The 20,541-nt window shown below is 42.8% G+C and overlaps 1 protein-coding gene across 1 annotated transcript in view; it reads right to left on the bottom strand.

The window, feature by feature from the left end:
- NEO1 (neogenin 1) overlaps positions 1–20,541 on the bottom strand; it is a 176,430-nt gene that overhangs the window by 114,886 nt on the left and 41,003 nt on the right. The window contains exon 2 of the mRNA XM_042885655.1: positions 10,665–10,982. Coding sequence (XP_042741589.1) covers positions 10,665–10,982 — 318 coding nt within the window. The remainder of the gene's footprint in view (positions 1–10,664; positions 10,983–20,541) is intronic.

Here is a 20,541-nt window from a genome sequence, read left to right as displayed (position 1 = left end):
TTTTCCCTATTCAAATTTGAACTCGTGGCAAATTGATAACTCTGCTACTGTTTTGCTTATTAAAAAAGCCTCTTGGGAAACACAAAGATTTTAGCAACAGCAGTAGGTGGAGGAGGACAGCAACATGAGACCCTATTGTTAAAATCGCCACAACATCTGTTATCCTCCAGCAAAGCCGCCGATCTTTAAGATGCTGCATATTTTGTTCGAGCATCAGCTTCACACCCAAACCCTGTTAAAAAATTAATAAGTCCGGCCATCTGTGGACACTTCATTAAATTATCACAGCTCTTTTCTTCCCCTTTGCTTACAGATTATTCAGCATCATTTGTCTGAGTGGCAGAGGTGTGAAACGTTTTAAAATACACTTTTGTTAACAGGAGGCACTCCCTCAATGTCTCTAGCAAATACATCAGACTTCGTAAGTACAAAACATTTGTGGAGAGCACAAGTCCAGCATTACCTGAATTAAGATAAGACTTGATGTTTTTATATGGAATATTCTTAGAAACAAAAGAAAAAAAAATCTACTGGCTAACCTAAAGCAAGGAGCATGTGGAATAGAAAAGAGGAATGAGAAATGTCAGCTCATACTCAGAATACTGTCTGTCAGAGGCAGCCCTGGTGGCATGCTTAATTTGGCTGCTTTTTAAAAAGTATGGCTTGACCAGAATTGAATAAGGAGGAGAAAAGGGAGAGAACATCACTATAGACAACAACGTAACCACAGATGTACCTACACACATATAATGTGCATATGTACAGTGCTGTGGTATATTAGGCATGTTTTGAAAAGGCAACTGAACTAGATGTCTCCTTAGGTCCCTTCCAGGGCTCAGTTATCCTATGATTATACAGCTCCAGAAAACTAGACAGAGAAGGATGTGAAGATGCTTACAACAGCCTGGAAAGCATTTTGCCACGCTGTGCAAGGGAGAACAGAACTGTACATGTCAAAGCAAACTTCTAGCTTGGAAAGTCAGAGCAAAATGGATCACGCCTGGAGCAGAAGGTCTGCTTACATGAATTGCTTCAGGTTGCCACTAAGCCTCTCAGATTTGGATTTGAGCTTTGCCACAAATTAATAAAAATACATACGCCAAGTTTTCAGATAGTGCTTTGACTAGCAAAATGCACCTAAATATTCCAAAAGTGTTTATACAATTGTCCTTTATGTGATAAGTAATATCATTTTGCTAAGTCTGACATAACAGAAGACCAAACAAGAGCATAAGAAGATAGCCATGTGGACTGTAGAGAAAACTGTCACTTCACATCAACGCATGATGGTACTACAGATCAATTCTGATTTCAAAGCAGAACACAGAGAGTACCTTCTGACCTCAGCCCACCACTGGAAACAAGGAAATAAGATCTAACTCCTTAAGACAGTAGAGCAGCTCTTTGCATTCAAACCAGGAGACAATCTCATGTGTCAGCCGACTCCTGCTGCAAGAAAATCTTGATGAACAGAAGTGATACAACATGCAAGAAGATAATCCTAGTGAAATTATTCGGCTTGTGACTGACAGCACAATATTGAGCAAGAGACAGGTGAGGTGCCTAGGAGTCACTTTATGGTGCTACTTTGCCAAACACGTCCTTTGTCAGAAGTCCCGGGGATAATGAAATATTAAAATGGATCAAGAAATGAAGAGCAGACATGATGTACATCCTGAGAGCATTTCCACTGGAGCATCAGCTCCCAACAGAACTGGGAGCATATGTCCACTGGGCTCTGCACCTGATGCGATGCTCCAGACTGCAGCTCCAGCAAGAGCAGGAGGGGCATTCTACGAGCAGGTAAGGCTGGCTCTGAGCAGGGATGCTCCCCTGGTGCCTGCATGTTCACAGTGAAAGGCTGCGAGAAAGAAGAGGTTTTGAGCTAGAAGGAAAAAGTCAAGCAGGCTGCCAGCATCAAGAATCTTGTACTGAAAATGTATTTATTGCTGCTCAAACACAGCTGTCCTTTCTGAGTAGCAGAAGTGTGTTCAGCAGCAGGACACAAACCAGAACGAAGATCAGCCAGCCTCACAGTGCTTGTAAGACTGCTCTGCAACTGCCAACGCGGGGAAACATGGAAGCAGACATTGCTAAGGCAGAAAAATGAAGAGAGAGTGTACAACCAATGAAATAGTTCATTTGATACCATCCTAACAGCAAGGACAATAAAAGCACTGCAGGATTTTAAGGGACCCTAAGACAGTGTATGTAGATTACCACCTCATTTAAGAAACCTCAGGTCCTGAGCAACTGAAGATCTTAAATAAAAACACCACATGCTTGCATTTCTTCTTAAAATAAAATCAATAGTTATAACAAAAGAAGAATAAGATCTGAGTATCGTGGTGAAAGAGAAGAGCTTGACAGGTTAAATAATTTCAGATCCAAGCAAGGCTATCAATTACGAAAGCTTATGTGAACAAGCTATTCGAAGAAGATTAACACACAGATCTGGAGGGAAGATCAGTAAAACTCTTGCAGGCAACTCTGCAGACTGTGAGAGACAGCAGGTGCCTGAAGAAAGACATTTAGAGACAGGAAAGAATCTAAAAAACTCACAGAAAAATACACTGAGTTAACAAATAGCAAAGAAACCCCTCAAAAAGACTGAGACACGAAGAGACAAGCACAGCAGGAGAAAGAACTTGAATGTAAGCCTTCAGCTGAACAAGAGGATGTCTAGAGACGTGCGTGGCAGCAAGGAGAAGGAACACTACAAATATATATTCATAACTAGCAGATTATGTACCAGAACTGTTGATCAGTCACAGGGATCAGGATAAAAACCACAAAGATGTGGATTATTGCACCACTGAGCCCTGAATCATGGACAGCTGCTAGCAATTAAGCTCATCATATCAGAGAGAATTCTGTAAAGGTCTCTACCTAACAAAGCCTTTCTTGGCTCCATTTTTAATGTGCTCAATTTCAGAAAAGTTGCAGAAGAGCAGAATGACGGTGTTTCTAATCCAGGAACCAGCAGGAATCAAAGAGGGCTGGGCAGCACCCACATAGAGACCTACACATTGACCTACACATACACATAGAGACATATTTCCCCTCGCTGCCTCTGAAGAAAAAGGGAACAATAACGTATGCAAAGAGGGAAGGTGGGTTTGTTTTCCTTTATTCCTAGTGTGATCAGGTGAATAATGAGACATGCCCTACACTTTAGGAATGTCACCAGCATCTCGGCATCGCTGAAATCAGCCAGATACACATTTAATAAGAAATAACTCATGGAACTATCTATTCCTCTATTTTCTTTCATTTTCACTGTCACTAAGCTTCCTTCTGAATCTCTACCATAAAAAAACATGCAATTTATCATATACATGCCTGTCCCATGCTCCTTCCTAGCCGTAACTGCCTTTGTCAGCTTTCATTTGGGTAGGTGTGACAGTACAAGCTCTTAACATTTTCCAAAGGCGATGCTCAGTTGATCTAAAGTCTGAACAATGCCACTGTAGAAATCCATCACCTTCAGCCTGTCAGAGTAAAGCTGAAATATCTTTTTGAATCCCCTACTTTAAGATACAGTTAGGAAAGAATACAGTCTGCATATGTAACTATCGCTTGCCTGACACTTTGGGATTTGGAATGAGCAATCTCTGCACAACTTGTCAAACAGAATTACAAAAGGGATTGCTGGTGCTGACACACAGAACATAAATAAGGAGAAATATACATTTGAGTGAAAATATTAACAAATGAGAAGGCCAATGTAAACAACATCCATCCAACCTTCTCATTCGGGGTGCTGATGAATCATCAATACGCTCTCCATTTCCATTTTGTACAAGCATTTGAATTCCATTTGGAATCCAAAATTCCATTTTGTACAAGCAACAGAATCATTTATCAACAGCTCATCTACTATAAGCCCAAGTGACTTTAGAAAAAGAAGATCTGGGAGCAGAGCTCCCTTCCACAGCACTCATGCTTCCCTAGAGATGAGTTACATTGCCTTCTATATTTTCAAAAGCATAGATCAAGATTTGAATGGGTACTGCAACTCATTATAAATCATAGAATCTCAGAATCACAGAATGGCCAGGGTTGGAAGGGACCTCAAGGATCATGAATCTCCAACCCCCCTGCCACATGCAGGGCCACCAAATTCCACGTTTAAATCCAACCTCTCTGCATCAAGAGATGTATTATTTTACAAAGTACAGTAATATAAAGCCAACTTTGTCCACTAACCAGTACTAAAGGATACTTTCTAATTACAAGGCTAATCCTTAACAGCCTGAATTGTCCACTGGTAAACTGATAAAAATGAATCTTCTGGGTTTAAAAGAAATGCTACGTTTAAGATAGTGCCTAATTAAGAAAACAATCCTAATAGTCGTAACAAATGACCAGAGGCTTTAAAGGTTTTGGCACTGTGTGTTCGAGACTGACTGGTGCCAGCAGGACAGCCCAAAAGCAAGGATGCCCAAGGATACCTCCCTTCACGTGTGGGCCGGACAGCTGGCAGCAGGAGTTGATGTTTCCCCATCTGGCCTTCCTCCTCCATCTTCTCATCTAAGGAAAGAATCCGCAATCCCTCCCCTTTTCTGAGCAGGTTCCGTTTCATCGCATTCACCATTTCTAGAAAATAAATGCCAGCTTGGCTTTTTTGTCCCGAGTCGTACTGTTTAATTGTTGTTAAAGAAGAACTCAGAATGAAATAGAAGGTACAACAACAATCCTGTTTCCACACTCAGCTGGCAGGATCTGTCCATAAGATGCAGCTTTGTAAGAACCACCCACCTCATTTACTCATCCTTGAAAAGAAATGCATTTTTAACTAAGATCGTTTATAGAATGAAATGGAAAAAAAAAAAAGCAGATATTTTTTTCCACATGAAACACAGTTTTGCAAGGAAAATTTATCACCTGTGTCATTTACTTTTATTTGTTAAGTGCTCTTAAGTACTCTCCACTGAAGCGTCTATGCTCTTAGGTTATTTCCAATTCAAAGGGACAGAAAGCTCTTTATGCATGAAGATAAAGGCTCTCCTTCCCCTCCTCTTTTGAGGGAAATATGCAATAATACTGAGGGGAAAAAACAAAGAAAGTGGAATCATTGCTAACCACACCCCCACGGAGCTGGAAGGAGCACACAGCGCGTTCTGCCCAGCTCTGCCTATGCTTCTCTTGCCCGTCAGGAACCTCACGTGTGGAACCCAGCAAAACAAAACCCTTGTGATACAACCTTCGCAGCACCAGGCCCAGCCGCCTGCACACTGCAGCTGCTCCCAGAGATGCTTGCTGGCCACAGCTGCACCTCCTGCACCCCATCCGAATGTGGAACGGGTGCAAGAATTCTTTTCCTTCTACACAATCTTCCTCTTTCCATCTTATGTTACAAAAGAAGTTATCTGGATTTCTTGAAGAGAAATTCCTTTTTAACCCGTTGAGGAAAGGAACCAAGCATGGAGGTCTTCCTGAAGTCAAATGGTGCAACCAGCAACAGAAGCACGCTTGTGTACCAGCATCTCCTGGCTCAGAATTCAAGATTCCTCCAAACCACCTTACACTGAGAGCTGCAGCAGTGCCCCATCCCGGCCTTCATTTCAGTAGCAGTTTCATTTGGAAGGTCAGAACTTGAAAAATTCAAGGTGCAATAAAACTTTAAAAGGCAAGAAGGAGACAAAAAATGGGAACAATCTCTCAAGTGAACTTCTTCCCATTATCTGATATATCGATAAGAAGCAAGTCACGTTACTCAAAGGCAACTCCACAGTTTGTTGTCTCAATTTTTGACAGGTTTCTGTAATGTTACACAGAAGTTAGAGAACAGCTGTATAGCCAAGATGTTATAATCACAATATAATTGTGTATAATCAATAGATATCAAGATGTTATAATCGCAATATAATCAAGAGAGTAAGGCAAAGCAGACAACGATCACAAAAGAGAATAAGTGGAAGAGCTTACCCTTGGGTTGAGCTCACCAGAAGACACCAAAAGAAGGGATCTCCAGAAGAGATCCTTCCCCTCTGGTAGCCAGCTCTTAAATAGGTCCAGGAGGGGTGGAGCCTGGCTCCACCCCTTCCGGCAGCACAGGTGAATTGCCTTCAGCTGTGCTCCTCTGGCTGACTCATGGCTCACCTCAGGTGATCAATCAGAGGTTCAGGCCGGGACTCAGCAGTTCCCATACAACAGCTAACAGCCTTCTGCTCTTGAGGTCTTCTGCTCACTAACCAGCCTGTGCTTCCTCTAAAAATAATAGTAAAATAAAGGTTTGAAAGCGTAATTTCTATGAGTATCCAAATAAAAATAATGCATCTAATATAAGGAATACTTAAGTGAGGAGCAGGGAAGTCAGAGCCACGTGGCGTTCGTCTCAAGGCAGCACACCAGCACCTTTTACACAAGCAACTCACTACAACCAAGCAAACTACACACAAAGCTCAAAGCCAAGTACAATCAAGTGCAAAGCTAAACGGAAGAAGGGGAATCAAAAAACAAATGGATTCACTTGGGAAAAAAGACAGTAGATGAAATAAATATTTCAGTGAACAGTCTCTGAATGGCCACACAAAACCAATAAATCCTTACGATGAAACTCTGTCACTGTCACTTCACACCTTTCAGTTCTCTGCATTTCCATTCTCTCAATAAAAGATTTATGAAAGCTTTAACAAAGGAGTAATAAAGAGTGACTGGGGAAGAGAAGATTGCCACAGGAACATTTTTAAGTTAGTATTGCCGTATTTTTCACTAAAATACACAGGAATTTATTTTTCCAAGACAAATACCAGATGCAGTTCTGAAAAAAAAGATTGGCATTAAAAAAACCAAACAATTGTTTCGTAAATGCTATCGCAACCCCTCACCCTTCCTAAGCCATAACTGACACTTCAGTATCAAAGCCAGATTTGCATTTCAAAAACCAATTAAAAAAGCATACTGTAGTAAGGTACTGATTAAAAAGATCTCGTGGCTTTACATATATTAGCCACTTGCTTTGACTTGCCCTACTTCAAACCCACTGTAGTCACAGCCACCCCCATAAATGAGGTAGGTTATACAACTGCCACCCTGCAGTTCAAAAGGAGCAACAAAATAAAACCAAAAGAAAACAAGGACTTTTAAAAATAAATCAAGAGTTTCACAAATCCAGTTCAGAGCACGATACTGGCTCTGTTTGCACAGCAAGAGGACGAGAAACAACAAAGGAAAGAAACACAGGCAATGACAATCTCAACCTGCAGTTGCTGGAAAGAACCAACTAGAGGAACACAGACTTCATTGGGAAAAGGGCAAACATATCCTGAAACTGCTGATCGTTGAAGAAAACGAACAAGTTTCCTGCTGTCTGCAGGTTTAACAACCAGAGGTTTCCTACCAGAAGTATGGTAGAACGGTAAATAACGTCCTATCCATTTGCAATAGCATAAAATTTCAGATTACAGACAAACCATATTGATCAGAGTATTTGTCATGCTGTAACCCTTAGGAAATGATCAACTTGTTTAGAAATCCCAGCGCTGCCACACAAAAGTGTTGATGGTGCACTTGCAAAAGCCTGCAGAGCAAAGGCTTCTCATCTGCTCACACGTATGGAAAAGGTTCCTTAAAAACACATTGTCAAACGCCCTGCAAACTTGCCAATCCATGCCACCATCAATTTCCCCACGCCGTGACAAGTTTATAGCATTGTGTCACAAACATAAATCGAAGAGAGAAGCCAAGAAAGCAGCCCTCTAACAAAAAGCATTCAGTCACTGTCTAATCACTCCACGCAGGGATTCAGTGCGTGTGTTTGGTTGGGTTTCTTCATGCAGCGGTTGACTAAGCGCCTCTGTCACCTTGCAGCACCTTGCATCATCAATTCCTGTCGTCATATTGGCAAGAGCGTTGCTTTCCAATGTTCAGTGGTTTTAGGCTCATCAAATTATAATGAGAGTCCTTTTAATCATTCAAAAAGTTATGAAAATTTATCAGCCTGTTTGCAGCAGATGCACTACAGGTAGATTGCTCAGTACTGTCTCTCAGATGTAAGAGAAAATGCAATTATTTAAGACTAAAAGCTCAAAACACCATTTATGTGATGCAATATCACCTGGTTTTACTGATTCTTCTGTGCCCTGGCCTCTCTCACTCATCAGAATTTGTGATTTCCAGGCAATGAAGTTATTTAATGATTAAGTAGTAGCTAAAATGTGCATAATATTCTCTGTTGAAGAAATTAAGTGCATCACAGCACAACACCAGCACGTACTATCGAAATTCAACACAACACCACTCAATTAAGGAGAAAATGAGCTGCCTCCCACTGTTACCTGCGAGCAAGGAGAGACCTCACCACGCTAACCATCCCCACAGCTAATGCATCTCAAAAGCTTCTAATTACAGCAAAGGTGGGAAATTACAGCAAAGATGGGGAAAATGTTTAAAGCACACCTGACAAAACTGCAGAATTCCAATGAGCTCACTGAAAGCAACACAGTCCAGGTAAAGCTAAGTATTCCATCTCTCACTACAGACCTTCAGCAGCCCCTTCCCCTAAAAGGACCTAAGCTGGCCCAGCTCTTGGCACTGATCAGGTTTCCAGCTGAGTGGAAGGGCACAAAGCAGCACAGAAGGAGCATCAACAGCAACGTGCTAGTAAAGAACAAAAACACCCTTTTTTGTCCCAGGAAGTTGATCACTCTGCTTGTACCCGTGTTCAGATCAATGTCAGGGAAGACAAAACTATTCACAGAATAAACATCTGTATTGACTTGGACTAGACAACTTTTTATGCCTTTCCAGTATAGATTTTTTTTAAAAAACAAAACTCAGAAGGGTTTATTTTTAATTAGTACAAGGCTTTTGAAGATTTCACCCTTTTAGAAACCACCACTCACAGTAGCATTTTCTACAATGACACGGGAACCATGAACTGGAAGTTTCTATGTCCTTTGGACTACCTTCCTTTTTAATGACAGTAAGCCAACCCAATGATCATGTGGGCCAGAAGCATGACACTGAGCTTCCTCCTGTGGAAAGCAGCAGAACTGAACACAAAAACAGCAGTGTAAGAAGGTGGTAATTGCCTGAGACAAGTGTTAGAACTGCTTTTATTGTCCTCATTGCAGGGAACTCAGATATGTATTTCTCATTCAGAGAGACTCTGAAAGTCACTCCTTTAAAGTATAAAAAAAAAGCACAGTTTTTTATTTGCAACATTCCCCATGTTTCACAAGGCTGCAAGCTAGCTTAATAGAAACAACATCTGAATATAAATGACAATGAGCAGCAGCTCTGGGAGATGCTGCAGCACTAGTCAGGAAGAATTCATTACCTGGAGACATTTATTAAGCAAAGGAAAAAAACTGTTTGAAAGGCTGGCAAACATCATTAGAGAAACAAAAGAATATTGCTTCATGGGCTTTGCTTCCTCGTTACATTGCCTTAGCTTATCTTTTCTGTTAGTTTTTGAACTCTTACTCTTACAGGTGATTCTAAGCCTCCTCCAGTTATCATTTACAAAACATTTCTACAACCTGACCCTCCTGAGCCCTGATATAAGCAACAAGAAGCAAATGCCCTTCTGGAAGCACACCACTTTCCCAGTCAAATTCTTAACACCTACCTGCAAAAGACCAACTGCTTGTCAAATCTATTCACACCTGGTACTCAGGAAACAGAAAAATACAGTCCCCCAGCATCCATGCCTTCTCCTTCAGTCCTCCAGTTCTCTGGGGCTTCCACACCCAGCTTTTAGAAGTTTTCCTAATGTTTTATGGTGCAGAGGGCAGATAAATCTCAGTATGAAAGCCCACAGAGAAACTAATCTTTATGGGTGTTTATACATTCAGAAAGTAGAAGCCCACTCTTTCAAAAGCAAACAGCACAAACCTCATTCTAAGTTGTGGCAAATCTCTATCATGATTACACATTCCTGACACTACTCTTAATCCATTCACTTTAATTGTTCTCATCTTCAGTATTTCCTCAGAAAGCAACTTTTACTAATTACATTTAGTTTAAAAAATAAAAAGGGGGAGATACATACAGTCCTAATTTCAGTGATAAGAGATGATCACAGAATCACAGAATGGCCAGGGTTGGAAGGGACCTCAAGGATCACGAATCTCCAACCCCCCTGGCTACATGCAGGGCCACCAACCTCCACGTTTAATGCTAAACCAGGCTGCCCAGGGCCCCATCCAACCCGGCCTTGAACACCTCCAGGGATGGACGGGGCATCCACAGCCTCTCTGGGCAGCTGTTCCAGCACCTCACCACTCTCATAGCAAAGAACTTCCCCTGACATCCAACCTCAATCTCCCCTCCCTCAACTTCAAACCATTTCCCCTCATCCTACACATATCAGCCCTTTCAAAGAGTTGATTCCCCTCCTGTTCGTAGGCTCCCTTTAGGCACTGAAGGCTGCACTGAGGTCACCCCGCAGCCTTCTTTTCTCCAGGCTGAACAAGCCCAGCTCCCTCAGCCTGTCCTCATAGGGGAGGTGCTCCAGTCCCCTGATCATCCTAGTGGCCCTCCTCTGGACCGTCTCCAACAGCTCCCTGTCTTTTCTGTACTGCGGGCTCCACACTTGGACGCCCAAGTTATGATACTGACTTCTTTCCTTGGAACATGCTTTCTCCTTATTGCAATACTATACATTTACATGATCATGCCCTTTGCTGTACTATAAGAAAAAACCAAATCCTTACCTGCTACCGTGAGCTTTGCTGTTCTGCTTACAATGGTCCCCAGGCTTTCCACAGTTGCCACGCACTGATAATATCCTTCATCAGGTTTATTATGCTTGGAATGCACCACACTGTTTATTAATAAAGACCCATCTGGCAGCAACTGGCGACGGTCATCTGAGACCAAGTTTAGAAGAGTCCCATCTTTCTTCCATTCGATCTTCGGAGGAGTTTCACAATAAGCTGAACAGTTCATTATAACAGAGGCCCCACGAACTGACAGAATGTCCATCGGCTCCACCAGGAAGTAAAAAGGAGTGAAGGTTCTCACAACAGACCCTGTGAAAGACATGCAAAACAATTTCAGGAGTTAGCCTTCCACTTTTTTTTTGTTTTTTTAAACATGAAGTGCATTTTCTTTTAAAAGTACTTTAAAGGAGCAGGAGCCATCACTGCTCACAGTGTGGTCTCCTCAGGAACAGGCTGGTCTGCATGACGTTATTGTCTGCCTTGATAACTCACACCCATGAACTCTTGGAAATGAAGTGAAACTTTTTGTGCCGAAGCCATACTGGTTCGCTCACACTGGAATCCACGCTTCGCAGTCCCAAGCAACCCATTACACAGGAACCTGCTCCATCAAAAGACACAAACCTAATGCACATGCCTGAATAACATAATATACAAACAGCATGTAGTTTTACGACTTCTTTCTTGCCTTCCATGGCAGGGATGCCAGGAACAGCAGTGCGGTCATTTCCCTTGTGTAACAAACATTAGGAAACAAGAAGAGTAATTCAGCCCTTGAGAGAAAAAGTCTCCAATTCTGAGCTTAACACATCACGCAAACGCCATAAAACATTTTTTTTACTTCTATTCTGGCTCAGGATAAACTTGATTACTTTTCCATTTTAAGTATTCCCAAACAGACATCTATAATTAACATCTACTTTCCATTAAAAAGTGAATTTTAATTACTGTATTTGTAGCATGTTTGGTCCAGCAGAAAGCCTGCATGTCACTATCACTTGGACTTGCCTTAATTTAATCACTCATAGAAAACAGAAAGAAGAAAGTTTCTTCCAAGGAAGAACAAGGAAGAACAGGAGAAAATGTGGTCATTTCACTGTGCTTTAAATGTACTGATAATAATCTAAAGCCAAACTAACATCAAGGCTCCTCTGTTGTACTCCAGCACTCCTCCTCCACCTGGGGTTGGGGCACACACCTACAAGGGGTAACACGAACAGCACTGTTACTACCTGTCCTCCAGCAAACCAGAGATGAGCTAACAAAAACCTGCCTGCTTTACAGTTATTTACTGGCCATCTACAGGACACTGGGCAGTTTAAAGACCACAAAGGCAGGGCTATCCTTTACGTTCTTCCTTGTTTCTTTCTTTTAAAAACAGCCCAAGTCACCATTAAGCTATTTGTTAGCACGTGCTCCAAAGCAAACATGGGGAAATACATTTGCCCTTTCAAATCCGTGTATGGTTCTCATATGAGAAAATAAGAGTCTTGAATTTGTGCTGGGGGCACAGCTTCTCAATTCTACACCAATTTCAAGCTGCACATTCAGGCTCTATAGTAAACAAGTGACCAAAAACCTGTCCTCTGCTGTAACACATAGGTAGCTACAGCGCGATTTGCACCAGGTGTTTGTATACGGAGGCTTCCCGTGAACCAGGTTGCTCGGCCTGGCAGTAAGCAGCACACAGTACCTCAAGGATGTGGCTTTCCTTTTAGACAAGCCCAAGAATTTAAAGGTGATCTGTAAGGCATCACAGGCACAAAGTGAAGCACGGAAAACCTTTACTTGCAAAGAAAGGCTGTCCTGTAAGCATCTTAGCTTCCTCAGTCCCTTGGGTTTTTGGTTTTAAGAGATTTACCTTCTCAAATGGCCCTAATTAACAAATTGACAAGGTTCCCTCTATCACTGAGCCGCACAGAATGCCTCCTTGCCTCCAAAGAGACTCCAGCTGCCCTCGGGAGAGGGGCTCAGCTCCTGCACTGACAGATTGTCTTCTTCCTTGTGAGCCATGGAGATGTGGGATGAGGCAGGAGGAGCCGCGCGAAAGGAACTGCAGATAGATTACACTTCTGTAGGGTCTGTCATCCCCGTGTTCTTCTACCTTCAAGAATTCAAAGATGAATTCAGAACAGAAAGACTGAGGTTTCCCTAGTGACAGCTGCAGTCTCAGACAAGATTAGATCTGTTATGTCAGTATCCAAATCCTTGAGATTTGGTCCTTCCTGAGGATAAAAAGCAAAGACGGAACAAAAGCCAGAGCAAATTACAAAATTCCTGCGTGCTTCATTTGAACACACGCACACCTGTGAGCACCGACTTTGTGTGAGGAGTCCTCAGCTCCAGTGCTCAAATGACAAGAAAAACAATAGTCATGAGCAGCACAAAAACAGCTTTAGACCAGCACAATCTCAACCATCAATCCAGAAACTTAAAGCTGTTGTTTTAATTTAAAAATTCAGCCTTACTGTCCCTGGGTCTCCCACCAGGAAGCCTCCTGCCCAAGCCAAGCCGTCAACTCTCTTTCTCTCTTACAAACTTGGTTGTTTTTTTTCCAAGGGACACTCAGATCTCTACCAGAACAAACACAATGCACTCAGTTTTGCTTTTCCAAGCTTTGAGTTTTCAAATAAAACCTAAGAACACAAGAGGAAAAAAGAAAATAAAAGAAAAATCACCAGGAAGTAGCAAAAGCCAGTTTGAGCCGAAGTTCACTTGGGAAGAGCTTGCTGAGTATCTGTACAACCACTTTTCCCCAGCCTGTTTACTAGTACAGATCTAGCATTTTTCATTTACAATTTTCCTGTGGTTGAGATTCTTGACTTTTCTCACCTTCTATAAGAGTCAGTTCTGCACAAATGCCCAGCAATTGCAATTGCAACCTTATTTCTTCCTTCTGCAGGTCAGCACAAGTGCAGCAAGCAGGCTGAAACTCAACTCTGCTTCTACTTCCAGATTTTTTAATCAAGATGAAAAAAAGAGGTCTTGCACCTCATTGCCAGTTCATATGCTTGAGAGGCAGCCGACAGAGTAAGCTATACTAGCTAGCTGCATGCATGCTATCCTATGCCACTTCCCCTTGAAAACATGAGGCTGGCTTCCAGTTTGCCTTCTCTAGGCCTCGCTGCAGGCTGGAGCAGATCAAGTCCACTGATGGGCTCCAGTTATCCTGGAGGTGCCCACAGAAATAACACTGCAGAGTCTAGAGCAGAGAGAATATGCCAAAACAGCACAGAAGGGATGAGAGACTTTCAAGAAAGCAGATGCTCAGCCAGGTTTCAGAGGTAACATTAAAAAGGTTTGCCAAAAAAAAGCCTGTGAAGACTGCACTGTCTGCTTTAAGTCTGCACAGAAAGCAGTGGATGAAAAAGCAGTAGGGTTGGTAAATACATATGCCCATGGTGAAGGAGAGGAAGTTAGACAGTGTGGAGAATTTTCCAGCCCACACTCTAAGAGAAGTTCTGCAGTATGGAGTTTGGGCACTCCAAGAAGCGCTGGTAGAGCTGCATCTACACTCCAGCCAAGCAAGTTCACACCTCATTTAACCCTTGGTTCAGCACAGGGATGCTCTGTACATACAAGAGCTTAATAAGCATGCCCTTCTGTCAACCAGCCACTTCTCCCACCCCATCAGCCTACCAATCACTCAGTTAAATGGCACCAAGTTATTAAGGACTGGACTGACAGGTCCTGTGGAGAGTGGCCTTCCTTCAAGTAAGCAGCTTGATTTGTGTTAACGTTGGCCCAAGAAACCTAAACAAAAATAACTGTGGTCTTTTCCTTAGGCTTTGCATATCTAGCTCCTTCAGTCACCTCAAAGACTGCATCACAGGGCTCTGACAATTCTCCAAATATGCTACAGCTGGCCAGTGCTTCTCTCCTAAGGCCTGTGCCCAAAACACAGCTGAGTGCTTCAGCAGAGACAAGCTCAGTGGTAAGCAAAGACCTGATGCCATTTCACATCTTTTGGAAGCTCTACAAGGCCTTTCATCATTCCTCCCAAGATACACACAGCACGGTTTACAGCAGAAGCACGGCACCGCTGACTGCATGGGTCTGTGATCCCACCACTCCCCAAATCCCTCAATCCTTTTCTAGGAAACTGCCATGGAGCTGGTTCTTTGCCATTTAATGTTTGACTAGCTGATTACTCCTGCCTAACTGTATTAACTTGCTTTTGGCTCCTCCAGATTTTCCTCATTCCAAAAAAAGTGTACTGCTCTTGAACCTTGTCCTCCTCCTCTCAGCTTTATGTGGTGTGAAAATTTAACAAATATAGCTTACTCTGTCACGTGGGCTGTGAATGAAAGACATCTAATAGAAATTACTCAGAACACACAAGAACAAAATCCCCCCACAAAACAGCTTTCATCACCATCAGTTCTCCTGGGACTTATCCAGCCCTTTTCACGGCCATCCTATGGCAGTGAAGTTCAGCTCTCCCTTCCCCCTTCATTAGGAAAGTATTCTTAAATGGTTGGTGGTAGAGGAAAGAATAACATCATCTTTCTTCCATGAAACTTTTTAAATGCTAACTAGAAGGTCTGAAATATTTCCAGCTAAGCTGACTGCTTTTCTATGCCCTGGCTCATTCTCTTTCCCCATTCAATGGCTTTACATTGGAAGAAGGTAGATTTAGAGTAGATATTAGGAAGAAATTCTTTGCTGTGAGGGCAGTGAGACACTGGCACAGGTTGCCTGGAGGGGCTGTGGATGCTCCTCCCTGGAAGCATTCAGTGCCAGGCTGGATGGGGCTGTGAGCAGCCTGGGCTAGAGAGGGGTGTCCCTGCCTACAGCAGGGGGTGGAACGAGGTGATCTTTAAGGTCTGTTCCAACCCAAAGCATTGTATGATTCTGTGACCTGAAATATTTGGGATTTTCACAGTCCTGCTCACCTCTTCACAAATACCCAGAGTTAAACAGCAATTCAGAAACTGCCGAGCCAGTTCTCTCAGGGTTAGGACTGCTCTTCTCACTGAAAAAGGCCCAAAGAAAGCACATTTGAGACATTGCACTGACTTAACAAGATTAAGATCAATCTGCCCAATCCCTCCTCACAGTGCACTTCCCTCAAGACCATGAGAAGGCTTTTAAACCCAAAAAGGGAAGTTTTAATATACCACCTCCCTGCTACAGGATCTGAAAGCAGCTAGGTAAGACATGCAGAGCTCAGTCACTCTTTCCAAACGCTGCATTTTCAAAGGCTGGTGCAAAAAAGAAATCCCAAACTTCCTTCAGCCTTTTCTTCTCCTGCTAACATACCTACAGGGGGATCATCATGATTTTTCACACATTCTGCTCGATGCATCGCACTGTGTGCAGTGGTACATCTGCAAGTGAGGAACTGCCCAGCATAGCAAACATTCAAGTGGGAAGAAGCATCTCTCCATTACGCAGCTCGCTGCTGGAAGATGTGAACGGTCTGGCACAGCAAAGTAAATCACACAACTGCCTGATGCAAGGGTCGCAGAAGTGGCAGCATTCTGGAAAATAACTTCAGACAAACACCCTGAGCTCACACTTCTCCTCAGTTCATTTGAACTGCCTCCTACCAGCACACGTGGTAGCAATATGAGGTAGGAGGCTTCCCTGCTACTGGTGCTGTGGGTTCAACTCAAATCCATTGCTGCCACCAGAATTATTTGGGACCAATGTGTTCCTGGCAATGCCATCAACCACCTTCAAACAGAGGACTTGAATCTCAAACTGGAATCTCATCCCAGTTCACACGGATCGAGGCAGGACAATTCAAAAAGAAAAAGTGGAACACAGGTGTAATTTCAGAATTACTTTCCAACCAGAGTAAGTTAGGGAAACCAAAAATCTGTCATCGATTAACACCCAAAGATTCAATTGTTGGCAGGAGAAATACAGGGCTCTGATGAAGGAAGATTACTTACATTTACAATGTTTCAGTTGGAAGGCATGATACTTATCCTTCTGAATCAAAGCAACTGACAAGTAAATATGTAATATCCTTGAAAACTGGTGCTGAAAGTACAAGGATTAGACAAAGTCCTCACCAGACTGGCAGGAATTACTGCAAAGTGCTTTTCTGTGCGTTCCAAGTCAATGACAGAAGATCCAAGCTCTCTTGCTGCAGGACAGAACTTTTAACTCTTTTCACCAGCCCTCAGCATCCCTAAAACATTACATTTGTCCCTCACCTAGACCACAGGAAAAGCTGTCTTCAGGAGTTATACAAATGGATTTTAACTCAAGGTGCTACAAACATTGTTCTTTGCAAACTGCCACCATGCACTTGCTTTGTGGTTTTGTTGAAAAATTCTCTGCTAAGAAGCACATTACCTGTATGGATAAATTGCTAATCTGCATTAGTCTCTCCACAAAAGTATGCATTATTAGCAGGTTGGTAATTTTTCCCCCCTGACAACAGCAGAAACATTCTGCGCTGGCCAACAAGCGATGTTTGTATATGATAATATGCCATAGCAGAACTAAGGTACGGACAGAGATTCTTCTTAATACCATCTTTTTTCCCTTTGTAGTAGAATACGGACCACCTGACCAAGTCAAACTGCACTCCATGACTTCATACCCCAATCCAACAGAGACTTCCTACGATTATTTTTAAAGCGCTCCCAAAGCCCAATAACACACACAGAGGCTCTGAAGTTCACTCTCAGTGTAAAACCAAGAACAATGTCTCCAAATTGCATGCCCTAAACTCCATTTCATTTCTTTCTTTGCAAAGGCTCTGCAATACATGAATTATGAGGCAAAAATGGTATTGCACTTAAGCATCAAGAAAAAAACTAAAAAGCGTAAGAGCTCTCCATGACTGCAGATAGATGGCATAAATCCTGCGGGTGCTTTAATAACTCCAAAGGAATGCTGACAGTGGAACCTACCAGAGCAAATGATGTAACATTATAAAATAAGTAATGCCATGTATAAATCTAGATTTCCCCAGACTTACTAGATTCCTTTCTCCTTCAGTACAAGCAGATTTCCTCTTTTAATGATTTAATACACCATAACAAAGATATCCATCAAAAAGAGTAACTCATCTTTGTCCCTATGTCACGAAGCAGTGTGGGCTAGCCATGATGACTGAAGAATGATGCGGGGGCTCCAATCCACTCCAGCCCACATGGGACAGGGCGATGCCTTCAGGTCTGCAAGGGAGGGGCCTCTACATTTGCCAAGTGCAGAAACCTGTAGAGAACACCTCTCCACCCTTACTGAAAAGGGTTCCATGCTGCAGAAAGGCAGCAAGGTATTGCTGAAGCAAATCCCCTGAAGGAGAAGCATAAAGCTGGATGCTTCAGCCCTCCTCTTTAGTGAGCCATCTTGTTTGCACATGCCACCTTCTCACACCGACCAAGGAGACTGCTGAGGGAACACTGCCTGGGATACCACAAAGAAAGGGTGTTCCCAACCATTCTGCTCAATAAAACCTGACATTTCATGAAATTATGATCTATGGTGAAGAGCCCCTACCCTCATACCAAACAGCCTATAGCCTGCTGCCACTTCCAGCTCCTGTGGTTTTCAGAAGGCATTCAGATAGAAATAAAGTTGTGAAAAAGCATTTCCACACGCCACGCTGCAATGGCTCAAGCTACAGAGCTGAACAGTTTTCAACACTGTGTTGAATACAAAAGTCAAGGTACTCATCACCACAATGCAAATTCATACATCAGACAAAGAGATAAATTATTTCAAGGTTCAGTCCTCAGTACAGCTAGGAGTGTACTTGCCCTTCAGGCGGCTCTGTCAATAAACAAAGAATTAATTCAAGCAAAGCACACTGCACTCTGCAGAGATGCTTTTCCAGTTTTGCCTATTACTTGCAGTCACCTTTCTCTTATTAGTGACAAATTATCAACTTCATCTTAATTGACCTTCCTTAAAGATCTCAAGCAGGAAATTATAAAACAGCAAAAAATAAATTTGGCCCATTAAAAAAAAAAACTGCATGCGGAAATAGGACTGAGAACAAAGCACCCAACCAGCATGCAGAGTGCCTGCAGTAAAACAGGGAGAAGTAAGCAGCCATGCATTCAGCCTAACTGCTCCTTCTGTAAGTGATACCATCTCCTCATAAATTATTAAATAATGGGAAGGAAAACAAGATAACGATCAACAGCAAAATCTAAACACAGATTGTAATTTCAAATAGCAAACGTCTTAGGATGCATTTATGGCTGCTGCTTGGCTGCACGGCCCTTCCGCCGCCTCGAGGGAGCTGATTTCAGCCGGATCCTGAACACATGGAAGCAGCTTTCCTATTTACAGCACTGCTGGTTTCAGTTGACTGAAGTTCTGTGACCATGGGCCCCTAAACCAGCCAGGAACAAACCTTTTGCTGCTCTGCAGGGGGGCTGCAGCTCTCCCAGGCTTGGAAAGAGAGACTCTGCGCTGACCGCTCCTGCTGCAGCTCCGCACAGCCGATGTTCCCAGCAGTACGCCTGTGCTGCTGGCCCAGAGTGAAGCAAGATGCTGAACCCTGAGCAGAGTCAGCAGGCCATGCTTTAGAAACCACTTCTGTGCACTTTTGGATTCCCGGCGTGCAAGGAAGAAGAATCCTTTGTAACTGTGCAGAAAAATATCAATTTAGGTTTCTTCCAGGCTGCTTAAGTGCAATCCCTGTGTTATCCAGAAGTCAAATGTAGAAGCTGTGTCCAACAAACCTTGCACACAACAAAAGGAAAATCCTTTCAAGGTAATTCTGCTGTTGTGATCACCACAGGATGCAGGTTGGACCACATAATGCCAAACATTTGGTTTTTTCAACGGGTGAAGGAACTACTCTGAATATTCACTGGAAAATTTCACAAAAAGAGCTTAAAGGATTTTACAAATTTTCCCTTTCTTTTTTCAAACAGAATTACCCAAGCTGTTCCTCTCCTTTCTGAAGTCTACCAGATTTCATTGCTGCAATCTGCCCATCTGACACATCACCTCTAGGACTGCACGGGGTTTTAAAACGGTGCCGCGTTTCACCTGATACAAAAGACAAAATATTCTTTCTTGCCTAAGAAATTCTCTTTCTATTGCTATTAATGACACAAAGAAGCTCAAATGATAAGGTAAAGATCTTTTTGACTGAAACTCCAGGGAGAGCCGCGACGTTGCTCACCATCTCCTGGGACAAGCTGTTCAGTGTGGCTCTAACAGCACAGCTCAATGCTTTCAGGGAGATGGCTGCCATCCTCAAGGCACACTCTACCTCAGCAAGACCTTCTCCAACGTCAAATTTCTCTTCATTCTCATCTGTCAAAATAAGCCGCAGTCATTACCTTTCACATGAAATTAACAATATGTCTGAGATTCCTCTCCCTCCTATTCCAGCCCATCTTTAGTGCTTTGTGTGGCTTTTATCCCCCTGCAATTTTCTTCCCTGTGCTTCAAGCAAGAAGCTAAGCTGAGTGTCTTTGCTTGTGACTTCACAGCTCTGACTGAAACCTCACCACCACAGCTCCCAGTTTACAGCTGCTGGCTCCCACAGCTTCTGCAGCAGCCTGCCTTCAGAGAGATGCTGCGTGTTGTTTTCGTATGCCTGCCAGTTGAGCACAAAAACAACGATAGCAAGAATTGTTCTTAATTTACTTTTGATATTACTATGGTTTCCTTAGGAAAGCACATCAGTGGTGTGGACCAAAGTTCCTTTCTTTTTCCTGTAATTCTGCCAGCAATCATTTTCTTTGCCAAACTGGTCTGAGAAAAGATTTTTCTACAAAGAATTACTAGAGGTCTCCGTAAAGGCACCTACAAAGCAAAATGTATTTCTGTTCGTCACTGTGAACAATGGCTCTTTGACTTCTGCACAAAAATAGCTCCCTTATGCTAGCTAGTGGCAATGCTACGCTGTTAGAGCAGGATTTCTATTTTTCTTGCTGGA

The sequence above is a fragment of the Lagopus leucura genome, unplaced genomic scaffold, assembly GCF_019238085.1.
Source record: "Lagopus leucura isolate 7727_CA_CO unplaced genomic scaffold, USGS_WTPT01 Super-Scaffold_100052, whole genome shotgun sequence".
NCBI classification, from domain to species: Eukaryota; Metazoa; Chordata; class Aves; order Galliformes; family Phasianidae; genus Lagopus; species Lagopus leucura.
Note: the sequence above shows the minus strand (reverse complement) of the source record. Positions and strands in the feature narration are given on the sequence as shown.